This window comes from Aulonocara stuartgranti, assembly GCF_965226115.1.
Source record: "Aulonocara stuartgranti genome assembly, chromosome: 5".
In the NCBI taxonomy this organism is placed as follows: domain Eukaryota; kingdom Metazoa; phylum Chordata; class Actinopteri; order Cichliformes; family Cichlidae; genus Aulonocara; species Aulonocara stuartgranti.
Genome location: NC_138943.1, coordinates 35,826,921 through 35,841,623, shown reverse-complemented (window position 1 = coordinate 35,841,623; position 14,703 = coordinate 35,826,921). Strand labels below are relative to the sequence as shown.

Sequence of the window (14,703 nt, the reverse complement as noted above, 5' to 3'; positions counted from 1 at the left end):
GTGTGAAGCAGCTCGCTGACAGAATAAATCATCCTTTTTTGACTGATCAGCCACTCCGTCTCTCTGACAGACTGTTTAGGATATCTGAATAGCTGAGTGAAACTTTTACGACTCACTGCTTGCAGAGGACACTTGCTTCTTTAAAAAAATTTAAACTTTTGCGTATTTTACAGAAAACTGATGGTGGAGCTGCATAATGCAAAATTGCTTCTTTACCGTAATACTTAAACTCACGGACTGTTGCCACACTTAAATCCTGCAGATGCTACATTTTTATATGAAGTTTTAGTCAACAGAAATCGCTGCACCTAAGTAGCTGGTGCTTAACCAGCAAAAGACATTTGTAACATATTTGTATAATATGATTTTATGTCAATATTAACTGTGTTGAAGACAAACATCAAGTATGGTTAAACCAGCTAACCTTTATTTAACCAGACAAATATAGAACATATTCTTATTTACAGATGAATCCTGGGAAAGGGTAAAGCTTCTTAAGGATGTAGAGGTAAGTATAAAAAGAAATATCAAACTAGAGTTCCACTCATGTCTGCATACTGAAACTGACTTTCAGTTTCACTAGCTATTTATCTTTCTTTTCACTTCCTGTTTGATTAAGGTTTCCTAGGAAACTATGATCTTTTTTGGGCTGGAAGGTCGAGGAGTCCTGACTTATCTGTTATATGATCAGTTTTCTGAAAAGAGCAACAATAAAAATACAAGAACAACTAGTGTTACCATCTGTTTATCTCAGAAAACAAGCATTTGTTTATGATTACTTTTTGGCCATATGACACAATCAGAGTAGCACTCACTGCTCCAAAATAAAACACATCGTTTCTGCATGCTCTGAAATTTAACATTGATTCTATGCTGGTTGTTTGAATGGGTTTCAAAGTTAATGAAAGTGAGAGAAAAGGCACCAGACACATAGCAGAGGGGACGTTCATTCTCAAAATTTGATGGAAGTATGTTGCCAAATTTTAAAGTGCTTCAAAACGGAGCCTCTATGCGATTCCATTTTAAACAGGACAGCACTCGTGTGACTGTGGCATGGAAGATTGATATAATCATATGTAATATGTGACACCATCCAGAGTCTGTAAAAGCTTCTATTTGGCATGTCACTAAAGCATAACCCAAACCCTTAAATGAGTTGCTGGTGACCCGGTGGACAGTAAGGGACTAACAATTGCCTAATCAGGTATTAATTAAATTAAGAATTCTATCGTCCGATAACGATATAAATCACAAAAATGTAACATTTTCTGTAAATTCTGTGAATCTCGGGCAGCTCGACTTGCGGGAAGTGTTTCCAGCTGGGCGTCGTGTAGCTGGAGTCGAGTGTTTTAACAGATGCATGAAACGATACATTTTTAGACATAAGTTGTAACGGCCACCGTTTTCTTTGTGAGTATTTATTACACGGCGTGCTGCGGGGAAAAGCCTGTTCTAACGTTTGAGTCTAAGGTTTATTTTTTAGCACCTGGTGGCTCTTTTTTACTTCTCATCTGTAAATAATCTGCTCTTTCACGTGATTCAGTTTATTTTGAAAAGTCTCAGGATCTTGAGCTTTATTGTGAAAGGTTTATGTGGAACAGAAACAAGCGGACACGTGATGGTTTTACCGTCGTTGTTGCTAACGACAACGCATAAAAACAGGCGCTTGTCCGTCCGTAGTGTGGTTATATTAAATATAAGTGAAAGAGAGAAATTAATATAGCCACTACAGTGACCATCAAAACCATGAAAAAATATTGCCGTAAACAGTTTATTTTGCGACACCATGAAACAAATCATAAAATGAAACAATAGACGTTTTTATATCGTCATCCGATATATATCGTTATATCGAACAGCCCTACATGAGAGACATCTCCATTAGGAGGTAAGATAAAGATCGCTATTTTACATGTTTATAGTGAAATAAATGTATATAAAAAAATATACATTAATTGCCTCAAGGCAACACTGCGCAGTTAGCCCAGTTTTTTTCAGGCAATATAATTCATTAGCATATGTGTGTAGAGATGTGTTTGTGTGCATTTATATGATCATAGTCAATGTTTTTTACTTTACAATCTACTGATAATTACAGGACATAGACGTAAAAAGCTTTTATGAAAGGAAACCAAGGGAATGTGCACTTTCTGTCCTCAGAAAGTGAGGACAGTGAGCTTTCAGGGAGTGACAGTGAAGTAGAGGAGTGGATCCCTGAATCAGGTTTGAGGGACACTTAGGAGCTCAGGGGTCAGGGGGTAAAGTAATTGTGTGTGTGTGTGTGTGTGTGTGTGCGTGCGTGCGTGTGTGCGTGTGCGTGTGTGTGTGTGTGTGTATGTGTGTGCGTGTGTGTGTGTGTGTGTGTGTGTGTATGTGTGTGCGTGTGTGCGTGTGTGTGTGTGCGTGTGTGTGTGTGCGTGTGTGTGTGTGCGTGGGGTTATGGTCAAATGTTGGATGTATTTTGGTGTTTTATTGTTCTGTGAAATGTTTACATTGTTTATTTGTTGTTTATTTATTTGTTCATCCTTGTTGTACTAATAAAACTTATTATAGAATAACTTGGTGTTTGACTGCCCTTGTTGCACAGTGTTGCCTTGAAGCAACAAACCAATATCTGTTTGGGGGGGGGGGGGGGGGGGCGCAGGGTGTCAAATTTTATGATTGATATATTATTAGGGACCCTAAAGCTCCCCCGAAATAGGGAGAAATGTTTTTTCCCCAGAAATTAAAAAGTCACCCTGCAATAATACAAAGATAACATAGAAAATCCCATCACTGAGACGAGCCCCCCGTGAGCACACGCTTTGGCAACAGTGGGTAGAGATGGCACGATACCACTTTTTTATGTCCGATACCGATACCGATATCATAAATTTGGATATCTGCCGATACCGATATGAATCCGATATAGTGTTTTTTAATCAACAAAACTGTTTTTTAAATATCTTGCCGCATTTTGTATAAGTTCATACTCAAGTTTAAAACAACAACTACACTAAAGCTATTCTGTTATACCTGTATGCAAAAAAAAATATTTCATAGTTCAGCAATACTGATCAATCTAATAAACTTAAACCTACACCATCCTCCCTATTCTGGTATTTTAAAGAGTACTTAGCATAAATATTAAGCAACCTAACTAATAGGGTTCCAACTCCCAGCAACAATAAAAATAAATAAATAAAAAATAGGGAACCACCCCTCACACTCCACCTCATGATGCTTAATCGACGTAATCAACCTTAATTTGATGCAGTGTGGAAAAAAATGCACAGAAATCAATTATTTTTCAAGAAATATTAAATAGATTCAACATCTTTCTTCAACAGAATTGCAGACTGCACAGATGGTACCTTCCCAAAGGAAAAAGTACTATAGCTTACTAGGGTATATATATATATATATATATTAGACTTAATAGTTACTATATACAGTAATTGACTTCTATTCATTTTACATCAAATTAAAACTTTGGGTGTCAGATAATTATTTATTAAAAGCTAGACATTTTAAATGAGAATAAGAAAGAAAAGTATGTCTTTGTGCCCCCTTTTCCCTGTTAATGCCCTATCGGTCCCCCTGGCTAAACTTTGCTAGATCCGCCCCTGCACAGTTACCAGCCGTCAGCTACATAGAAAAAGATCCTCGAGTAGAAAGTAATATTAAATAAATTCTAACAACAGCTGATCAAGCTTAAACGTGCTTCTGTTGTTCAGTCGCTGGTTTCCTCTTTCTGGTGCAAAGTGAGCCAAAAGCAAACTAGAGACACGGACTCACAGAAAAGCCGATCAGCTGATCGTTAAGCAGTTTCATGATTGAAGTAGCAGCAGGAGAGGCAGTCGCTTGTTAAGCTTAACGCAGGAATGCTTTACAAACATTCAGAGATGGACTTACACACTTGCTTTACTTCTCTCGGGATAACTTTGTCGGAGATGAAATGCCGGGTTGCTAGCGAAGCTCCACATGCTATCCAGACCACCGACAGGTCCCGCATGCCACAGCCGCTCTATCACGTGATGCATACTGCTCCGACGTGCTAACGTTCTGAGGTGAGTTACGGCGTGTTGCAAGTTTTGTGAGGTGCTTTCGTGATATTTAATGGATCGGATTACATTTTTTATTTTTCTCCGATATCCGATCCAGTAATTTAGGTCAGTATCGGACCGATACCGATACGTAATATCGGATCGGTCCATCTCTAACAGTGGGAAGGGAAAACTCAATTTTAACAGGAAGAAACCTCCAGCAGAACCAGGCTCAGGGAGGGGCGACCAGCTGGGGGTGAAGGGAGGAAGACAGGACAAAGACACACTGGTCAAAGCATAGGTGTAACCTACTTGATAAGATGTAAAAGTTAGCAAGAAAAGATGGGATGCAGGTTTATTATGACAAACTAATGATTTTCCTTCACTTCCAAAATAATTACTTTATTGTGATTAATATATGAGTATAGTAGCGAGCTCTAAGGGACAGCGAAATTCATTTAATTCAGGGTGACTCTGAGAAAGTCACAAAGCACAACAAATGCTTAAACATAAGCACATGATTTTGTAACACATAATGTGCAAGAAAAAACATTACCACAGTGCCAGTTTTTGAAAAAAGAAAAGAGAAAAAAATCTTGAGCCAGATGTTAAAGAGTTGCAAAATCTTTCATGCCTTTCTTGTGCTACCCTGATATGATATGCCAGGCTGCTGATAAACTTCATTATCAGCAGCCTGTCGAGAAGCCCTGCGAGAATCTCCTTCTATCTTTGCTTTACGGTTTTCAGAAGCTACCTGTCTGTAGTCTGCAGTGTTTCTATCTGAAGATAGCATGTTATCTGGAATAAGGGCACTTTCACACCCCAACAGATAACTTCTCCTTAGTTTATCATCCTACAGTACATATGCTACATGTACATGGCAATGTCCTGCAGAAAAATCCTTCCCTATTATAATGAATTACTTTGCAAATGGCCTGAAAATAAATCAAATGTGGTGCACAGAAATTACCTAGTCACATTCTTTCATCACAATACTTATTAAAACCAGCCTCCTAACAAATGAACATTTTATCATCCACATGCTCAATAAAAATGAAATGTGCTGAATGCACACACACACTAACAGAGTAACCCTCTACAGTCCTGCATGCTAACATTCTTCATTCGTAAAAGGCCAAAAGTATTTAACACAGGGAGGAGTAACAGGAAATGAATGAAAAAGAAAATAATGTTGTCCTCTATGGATAGCTTCCAATCTCAGTAAGGAGTATGGCCACGTTGATTGGCAGATGACACAGCCAGTGTTTGGTAGGCCTCATGCACTACTCTGAATAATTAAAACTGGACCTCTTTCCTGAGTGTGTGCGTGCTGTTGGTGCCTTTCGGAGCATTTTTAATGAATAACCCTGGCTATTATCATGGCTTCTAAGCCATAATATTATGCTTCCTGTGGGTAGCTGTAGCTCAGGGGGTAGAGCTGGTCACCTACTGACCAGAAGGCTGGTGGCTCAATCCTAGTCTGTTCCAGTCTGCAAGATACTAACCCAAGTTTCTCTTCGATGCATCCATCAGAGCATGAATGGGTGTGAATGGGTGAAAGCACAAGTTATGTGAAGTGCTCAAGATAGAGTAGAAAAGCATTATATAAGAACCAGTCCATTTACTATATTGTTGGGGTCTCTAAACCGTTCAAACAATAAAACTCAATTTCCTATGACATAACTAAATATAGCACATTCCAAAAGGTCGATTCTGTTCATCTGGACGCAGCGTTTTCAGTGGGAGAAACGTTTCATCACTCATCCAAGTGACTTCTTCAGTCTCAGCTGAGCACAAAAAGTAATGACTTTTGTGTTTAGTCGATTACTTGTCACTGTTTTTGAGGGTAAAACCCACATACTAAACTCTGCTGCTCAACCCTACAAATGTGGCACCATTTAAGGGGACATAAGCAGACTTTACAAACGTATAAGATTTAGATAAAGTAATAGCCAACCCCAACTCCACAACATGGGTTGGTTGCTAACATATTTTCAGAATAATTGACCCAAAGTTCCTATTATAAAACTGCTAATTTATGGAAAAAATGAAATTAAAGAATTTGGTCATTATGTTTAAACTGGTTGTGTGCACCCCCACCTCCCTTACTCGAATGTTCCCAGTCACAATGGACCAGTCAGTTTTAACAAGTCTTATATTAACATAACAAACATTTTTCACCACCAAATTCAGTTCAATGGGTAGTTCAGTGAGTCGTTCACTGAGTCATTCAGTGGGTCGTTCAGTTGGTTTCATTTATTTGGTCATTCACTGGGCCATTCAGGGGGTCAGAGGCCAAAGGGGGTGGGGGGTGGGTGGATTCCCATTCATTTCCTATAGTGGTCACTTTTGATTGGGAACACCACAAATGAAATAATGTTGATTAAATAGTTGATTTTAAATCAAATCCTTAGTCAGACTATACAATACATTATAAACACATATAATGTTAAATGATCCTGTCTTATACAGGATCATTTTATCGATTTACAGTGTTCAGGTCATGCTATTAATTGTCACAATGCTTGTATTTTTCAATCCGGTTGTTAAGTGATGACGTGATGATGTTTATATTATGCTAACATAGCTGTGTCGCTAGCAGTCACGTAGCACATGCATATACCAGCTAGCCAAACTTCAGTAACCCTACAAACGTCACTGCTGTTTAGTTTTCTGTCTTCATTTATGTTGGAAGTGATAACAGAGCTGTACATTTTAATTTGTTTTCAAAACCCCGCAGTCAGGACATGCTATATTGTATTTAGATAGAAGCTAGCGAGCTAACTTCCTGCTAACTTCTAACTCCGTTAAATGTCATAAATTCCGTTTTCATGGATGCCTGGATGTTAAACTCAATTGTTACACCTGGTAGAACAGAACGCTGATCATTTTATTAAAGATGAAAGACTTTAGACAGTTTTTCAACTCTCAGTAATGCCATAGTGATCGTTTGATATATGGACCTGCAGCGGAGTTTAGGCCCAGACACGGCTAGTGACGTCAGACTGAACAACCGGATAGTGTAGCCACTGCACATGTAACTCTGTATCTCTAAGCCCTTCAGGCCACCAGTGTCTGGTTCTGTTGCTGCCTCGTGCTACACACATCCTTAAAAAAAAAAAACAGCTCACGTGTACCAGCAATAGATTATTTATCTCTCAGTCCCATATGAAAGGCTTTGACCAGCTAAATATAACTGAGTCAGCGACGTTGCGGTCTACCATCTGTGTAACTACCACATACTGTCATTCAAACTACAGCCACATTTTTGTGTCTTTCTTTTTCAATGCTATAACTTTTTTCAATGTAAATAAATACCATAGAAATGTTATTTCTAAATCTTTGAAACAAAAACATTACCAACAAAGAAACATCTCAAATCAAAGCAGCTGACACAGGTGGCCAGAAAGAATTTATAAGGTCCTGCGAGGGAGCTGAGCGAGCTCAGGATGGTGGTGATGGGTGGGAGACTGCTGTGAGCGGATGTTTGCCATGGGAGGAGTGTTTGACTCCTATTCCAGACACATCCTGGACTCACTAGTTCTGTGCCTGCTCTGACACCAAGGGACATGTGGCTGTTTTTTCCATACACATGTGACATGACTGGTATTTAGAATGGGACAGAGAAAGTGCAGGCAACTTTGTACAACTATACATCAGGAAGGCAGTCTTAAATGACTGTAATAAATGAATAGATGAATGTGGTATTTAAAATTATTTATGAGGTACTACGAATGTTAGTTCAAGCATATGCAATTTACATCAAAAACATCGTCAACATAATGTTTCTAGACTCTCAGGAATAAACGTCCAATACGTCCAATACAAGAAGATGCCAATGTGTCCGCAGACACTCGACAACACTCTTCAAAAGGTGCGACTTTTATTTCAAAGGCAAACTACTGTTACTTCTCCTGTTTCCAGTTTAGGACACACTTTCACAGTTTCACTACGACTTGGAGAGCAGTTGGTGAGTGTTTGCAGACATGTCAGTGTCATCCATTAAAACTACAGTGAATACAGTGTCAAAGGTTTTGACAACAGGTTGTATCACATCAATACAACTGGCAGAAACCTCAAACAAATATGTGCATGATGTCAAAGAAACTAGAACAGTTATGTTAGAAATAAAGTATATATTTCTGCATTAATGTAACGCAAAGAATCTCTGTGAAGGATGTTTTCATGATGTTAGCATGTAGCAGGCATTCATAAATAGGTCGGCTTTTCCCATACATGTTGCAGGTAACATTTCCCAGATGATTCTGCATAAATCCAGTAAAACAGGCCCACTGGATTATTACTTCTAATGGATTTCAATAAAATACTTTGCTATTGGCTGTTTAGTAATACAGTGGAACCCCGACTCGTTCCAGAGGGTCTTTCGTAAGTCAAAATTTTCGAAGCACCTTTTTCCATCGCCTTTTGAGTGAGGCGATGCTGGCTGAAGACGAAGTTCTTGGTGGAGGCTGAAGAAAGCATACGTATGCATGCATACATACGTACGTGTACATGTACATAACATTATGGAATTTAATTCTAAACATACTAAAACTTACATTTATGTTAATTAATGTACGTATGTACACTGTGCAATGATATTTCATATTTATGCCTTATGCCGGCCCCATTATGAATGAACGATAGGCTAATTGCAAACGAAAAGCACACGAAATAGCGCACTGCAACAACAATACGTCTTTCACGTGGAACAGCAAAACACATTTCTGAAACGGATACACGGGCATTTTGCCGTACCACGGGCAGAAATATTGCCGTTAAGTGCCTTCGTAACTTGAATTTTTTATTAAATGGTGTCTTCGTAAGCCGGGGTTCCACTGTACCAGCATTGCTACACAGGAGTGAAACATATAGAATGTCAAAAGTGCCTTGAAAGATCAACATTGTCTTTGAATCATAAAGAGACAAAGTACTACTAATATAATTTACATGTTACGATATGCTAAGATATTTCAGGTTATTTATCTTTTATTTTTGGAAATTGATTGTTTATTAAATGTGAGTGCTGCATGGATGTCAAAGTACTTAATTACATTTAAAAAAGACAATTTTCAGTATAGTATATACAAGTATATCTTACCCATGAAATAAAATGGGTTTTAGAGCTGTGGTGTAAACCGACTAAAGTTATTAAAAAGGGGAAGTGATTAATCTTACATATCTCTACTGCCAAGGTCAATTTGCTACAATGTAATGGAAAATGTTAAGTTCAGAAAGATGACACCGACCCAGTAAGGAGCAAAGCAGTTATGAAAAATTCCTCCTCTTTAGGACAAGAAACAAAGTTGCTCAAAATGTTCCTACTGCTTCAGAAGTTTACTTTTACTATTTGATTCATGATAATAATGTTTTTTTTAAGTTACAAGGCTGTCATTAGAAACAGAATGAAACAGAACGTTTTTACACTTGGCTGAGGTAGACATGGTAAATGGTAAATGGCCTGCATTGGTATAGCGCTTTTCTAGTCTCTAAGGACCCCAAAGCGCTTCACACTACATTCACACACTGGCGATGGCAAGCTACATTGTAGCCACAGCTGCCCTGGGGCGCACTGACAGAGGCGAGGCTGTGTGACATGAGACACATCTACATTTTTGCCAGGTCTAAAAATTATTTTGTACAAGCTTTTTGTTAGTTTAACCCCAATTTTAATCCAAGTTTCATATGGAAATTGTACTAAAAAATCCATGCTGCCGTTTATGTTTGTATGCTAAAAAAAAGCACAAATTAGGATCCAGAAGAAAACATGCATAGCAAGGCTTGTGTAATCTTTTTTTTTTTTTACTCACCCTCCTCGGGTTTGATGGGTAAAACAGGGCGATCTTCCTCAATCTCTTTCACTCCTTCCTTTTCCTCCTGTCTTCCTTCACTGTGACGGTTAATCACCATCTGATTTGGCTCTCCACCAGGCTGACTTTCTTCCAGTGTAACTCTCATTGGTGGCTGGGTGGTGGTGATAGACTGGAATACAGGTGTTGTCAGGGATTCAGGCCGCCTTTGGGAAGGAGTGACGGGCTCAGAAGTAGTCTTTTCATAAATGCTGGTTGGAAAGCTGCTCTCTGAGTCCTCCTCGCTTCTCTCTTGCACTGTGTCGATAGTGTAAGGCACATCCTTTCCTTCAGGCCCAGACACATTCTGAAAAGTTACTATTTCTTCCTGCTTCTCCCCCTGCATCTCTTCCTCATTCAACCTTTCCTTCTCATAAACTGTGAGTAGCTTCTGCGTTTCCTTTGGACCATTTGAATTTGCCTCAGGATGGATGGGAACCTCTGAGCTTTCCATGGTGTACAGTGGAAAATGTACTGTATCTGATCCTCTCTCTTGACTGGATTGGATCTCTGTACCCCTCTGTGGAAGACTCACATTGGTCTGACTGATAGAACCCCTCAGTGCCACGCTATCTGATGTATTTTTGTTATGTACCTTAGTTTCAGTGCCTCTCTGAGGATAAATGGCACTTTCTGAACCCGCATGTGGATACTCAGTATGTTTTTCACTCTCTAATTCTCTGTGTAATGGAAATACGACACTACCCAAACTCTTGTGGCCATGCAATGAATCGTCTAAATCTGTCTGTGGACGTAAATTATTAAAAAGGACACCTTGCAAACTTGTTAGACCCTGCGAGAACTGCCAAGAAGATGTGGCACGCATATTTGGCATGTCAGTAGTCTGCTCTAGTCTCAGGGGACTTTCTGTCACTTCTTCTCTGCCTGAAGGATGGTCACGAACTCCATATCGTTCTCTCAGCGCCTGCTTGCCTTGCCTGTCAAAGCTCTGAAGAGAAGAGATGCGGTCAGGTTTGACAGAGCCTTGGGACACAGATAGAACTTTTTTAAAGGAAGAGGAAGATGGGGTGGGAAACAGCAAAGACTGTGGGTAGGTCTCTGGAAAGTCTGTAGGACCATAATCATAGTCTTCTGGTTTCTCTTTATCAAGCGGTGACAATTTAAAGAGAGGAAGATTTCCATTAGGAAGGTGATAAGGAGTGGCAAATTGATCTGTGTGGCCTTGTTGATCAAACCTGTATGGGAAATTATCATGCCTGATGACTGTATTATCCTCTGTGGGTGCAGCTAACATGGGTTTATGAACTTGCTGCGGATCACAGTCTGGTACCGGGTAGCACATGAGCTTCCCCCCTTCATTAGGGCAGTGGCAAACACGGCAAGGGTCAATGTGGAAGGAGTATCCAGCCTCAAACTTTTGTCCAGCATGAACACATCCAACTCGTTCGCACTGCATGCAGCCATCTGCAGGCTCGGAAACCTCGATGCAGTTTGGTGGCATATCAGGACAGCTGATGAAGTGGCAGCTGATCCGGCCCCCTCCTACAGGACAGGAACACTCGGTGCTACCATAGTCAACAAAGTAGGAGTCTCCCTCGGGCACCTTGCCATTCTTGAACCCAGCACTGATGCAGTCGTAGTACTGGTATCCCTCGCACGCACATCCTTTTTGTAAGCACGAAGCACAACAGGCACCGCTCTCCAGGACTTCTTCGATACAGTTGTCCAGCAGGGGACAGTTTGTGCCAGTGCAATCAAGCTGGCACAAACAGACACTCGAGTAGAAAAAAAACAGCGCACACTGCAGTAGTACTACTTCAGCTTGAGCCATGGCACCTGGTATATGTTCAGTAATGATGAAGATCAAGTCTTTAGATTATCTTTAATGACTCATGCGAATCACCTCTGCTCTGCAAGAAACAGGGAAAAAGACAGAAAGACAGGTTTATTTCTCAAAATGCAAGAAAATCAACCTCTGGCTTCCCAGTTTAGCGCATAAGAGTCCAATTTTTACAGCCTTGCCATCTTTTTAACATTAAGACTACATACTTGTCATTATCATCAGCTGGAGTGCACTGTTATGAATCATTATGCAGGCTGTGATGATGAAACCTGGAATCTGCCCAGCTTCTAAATTTATAGTGCATCTGTGATTATCTCCATAAAAACATTCCTCTCATAATCTTGTGTTGCAATCAACCTCTAGCAGTCTAATAGCTGAACATACATGAGATGCCTCATAACAGTCTGGCTGCTGAGTTTGTTGGAAAGTCATTACACTTTAAGAAAAGCACATTCTCTAAGGTAATTAGCAGGGTAGGGACCAAAGTGCTTGGCCTCCTTTAAATAATGATTCTTGTTGGAAGTTTCAGACTCAAAGTGATTTTATTTACTTTATTATTTCACTTCATCAGGAAGGAAAAAATCTTTCACTTATTTTACCATACAGAATGTGCCAAAAACCCATGCTGCCTTACACTACATGTTCTAACTTTGAGAGCGTTCCAAGAACTACATATTATGCTTTTGTAAAAATGCTTTTGGACTGATCTAATTCATCATCAGCGATACTAGGTACATTTTTCCCTGACCTTTAGGTCATCTCTGCAAATAAATACACCCTCCCTTCTTGGACTGACATTACGTTTCTAAGCACTGAATTCCACAGAGAATTCCTATGAACATTGTTGTCAGGAAAAAAAGAAATTCTGCTCCAAACAAGGACCCGCATCGTCTGTTAATCCCACCTGAGTCATGAGTAATACATCTGATGAGCAAAACAGCTCATGGCCTAAACAGATTTGAACTGCTTAGCTCATTATATGTTTTAAATTAAAAACTAATTTCTTTAATTTGTTTTGTTGTTTATTTGTTTGTTTGTTTGTTTGTTTGTTTTACCTCATGCCATAAATTCTCAATATAAAACTTTATAAATAAAAACACAAATCAAAATGTTGGCATTAAAGCCAGTGTCAAGAAACTATCAGAAGCATTTATCACTATGATTTTTCAAAAAAGTTCCCGGAGGTTTGGAGGAAATTCCTGTCAGAGCCTGCCATAAAGTGAATCACAATTAGGTGGTTAAAATCTGACTCCATCATAATTATATGGGTCCAGAAAGTAGGGGAACTACACAAGATCGAAGCCAAATTTATATAAAGTAGAGACCTGTAATGAGCCAATTATTGCAACGCTGTTATTCACTCTGTGGCAACTGTGTATTACACTCTCTTAGAACCCTTTTCACCAACACAGTACTGGGGCCTAATCCAGAGCATATTTCCATTCGTTTTAGCTGCAAACATGAGTGGTGCTAGTGTCGAAAAGCAGGCAACAGCACAGGTCCTTGAAATTTCTGGTTTTAAACCACCAATGTGAACAAGTGTAGCTGGAGCTACCGCAAGAAACTTTCCCCCATTTGCTGGAAATTGTACCAACTTTTGAAATGTGATGCTAGCAACATTTGCCTCTGAAATGCAGGCAAGTTCTCAAAAGGCATCAAGGCTGAACTCTTTCCATCTCACAGCATCCTAATGGAAAAGAGGTGCACAATGCTAGCCCCTTTTAACTGCCCCTTTTCATACAGATGTATCCGATGTAATGCAATAGCAGCTTACTTCATGCTATTCTGGAGGCTTTCTGTTACCACACCTACAAGTTGGCTCATGACAGTGTGTCAGTGAAAGTGTCATGCACCTTTACTGCAGCAGACACAATAAAAGCTGGCAAGGAACGGCTGCAGAGGAATGGAAATACAGCAGCCTGGTGTTTCCCAGAGCTGTGAGGGAGGGGGGGGGGGGGGGATTCCTTCATTTCTGCCTGCCAAAACACACACACACACCCACCTACACACACACACACATACACCTATACACACACACACATACACCTATACACACACAGCTGAAGTAAGTAATGCATCGCTCTGACAAGGCCTGACAAAATAGTGTTTACTTTAAAAAAAGTTTTCAGTACCAGTCTTCATCTGTGCAGTGCAAACTCGCTTTGGAGAGCAGGCAGAAATATTCATTTACAGCGTTAGACGTTAAGAAAAGTCCCCCTCAGTAAACTCGCGACCATATGGTGCAAACAAACTGTAAGCAACTCTACAATTTCGCCGCTGTTTTAATCTGTCTTCATCGCATCTGTAACTTTCTCTTGATAAATGAGTGCGGCTACAGCGGATTCAAACAGAAGGGTTTCGAAAGACTTTGCATCTTTTCGCACAAACAGCAGCAACCTGTCTTCACCTGATAACTGTGGGAAAAAAGTTGCTGCAACACCGCATTCAGACACGGAACAAACGTGAACACCGGAGAAAGTTTGGAAAAGCTCATCTGTGCTGAGCGACGCGTAAAAGTTCTCAGCGCAACATCCATGGAATTAAGCTCAGCCTGATTTTAACGACGGCGCACAGGCTGGCGACGAAAAGCTGCAAATACTGTTTAAGGAATAAAGCCGGGCAGAGACGCTGCTTTGTGTTACCTTGTAGAGAGCCGCCGGTCCTCTGTGCGCCTCCAAATGTGAACCTTTTGACCATCGACGTGCTGTTGGGACCAAGCAGGCAGGCTGAGGGGGAGGTACAAAAAGTTTCCCTGCTGGAGACTCCGGAGGAGATCCCATCCTGATCCATAATGAAGAGCAGGCTCTGCGGGCATGGGCCCAGACAATACAACTGCTAAAGATTTGATTTGGCAGGACAGGTGTTAAAAATAACAAGTCGTTATTACAGTAATTAAAGAGTGAATTAAAACCGTGCCTATAAAGCAGACACAGGGCTCTTTTCAGGAGGACAATGCCCCTGGACTTGTTTCCAGCCCCCTTTTTCATTTCTATATTGAGGAGACTGACAAAAGTCTCACATTGAC

The 14,703-nt window shown here is 40.2% G+C and overlaps 1 protein-coding gene across 3 annotated transcripts in view; it reads right to left on the bottom strand.

Annotated features, from left to right (window-relative positions):
* fbln2 (fibulin 2) overlaps positions 1-14,703 on the bottom strand; it is a 72,329-nt gene extending 57,626 nt beyond the window's left edge. The window contains exons 1-2 of one of the 3 annotated variants that reach the window (XM_082533533.1): positions 14,321-14,703; positions 9,836-11,745 (exon numbers count right to left, since the gene is read on the bottom strand). In XM_082533533.1, coding sequence (XP_082389659.1) covers positions 9,836-11,666 — 1,831 coding nt within the window. In that variant the 5' untranslated portion in view covers positions 11,667-11,745; positions 14,321-14,703. The remainder of the gene's footprint in view (positions 1-9,835; positions 11,746-14,320) is intronic. The other 2 variants (XM_082533532.1, XM_082533531.1) reach the window with 2 other exon arrangements.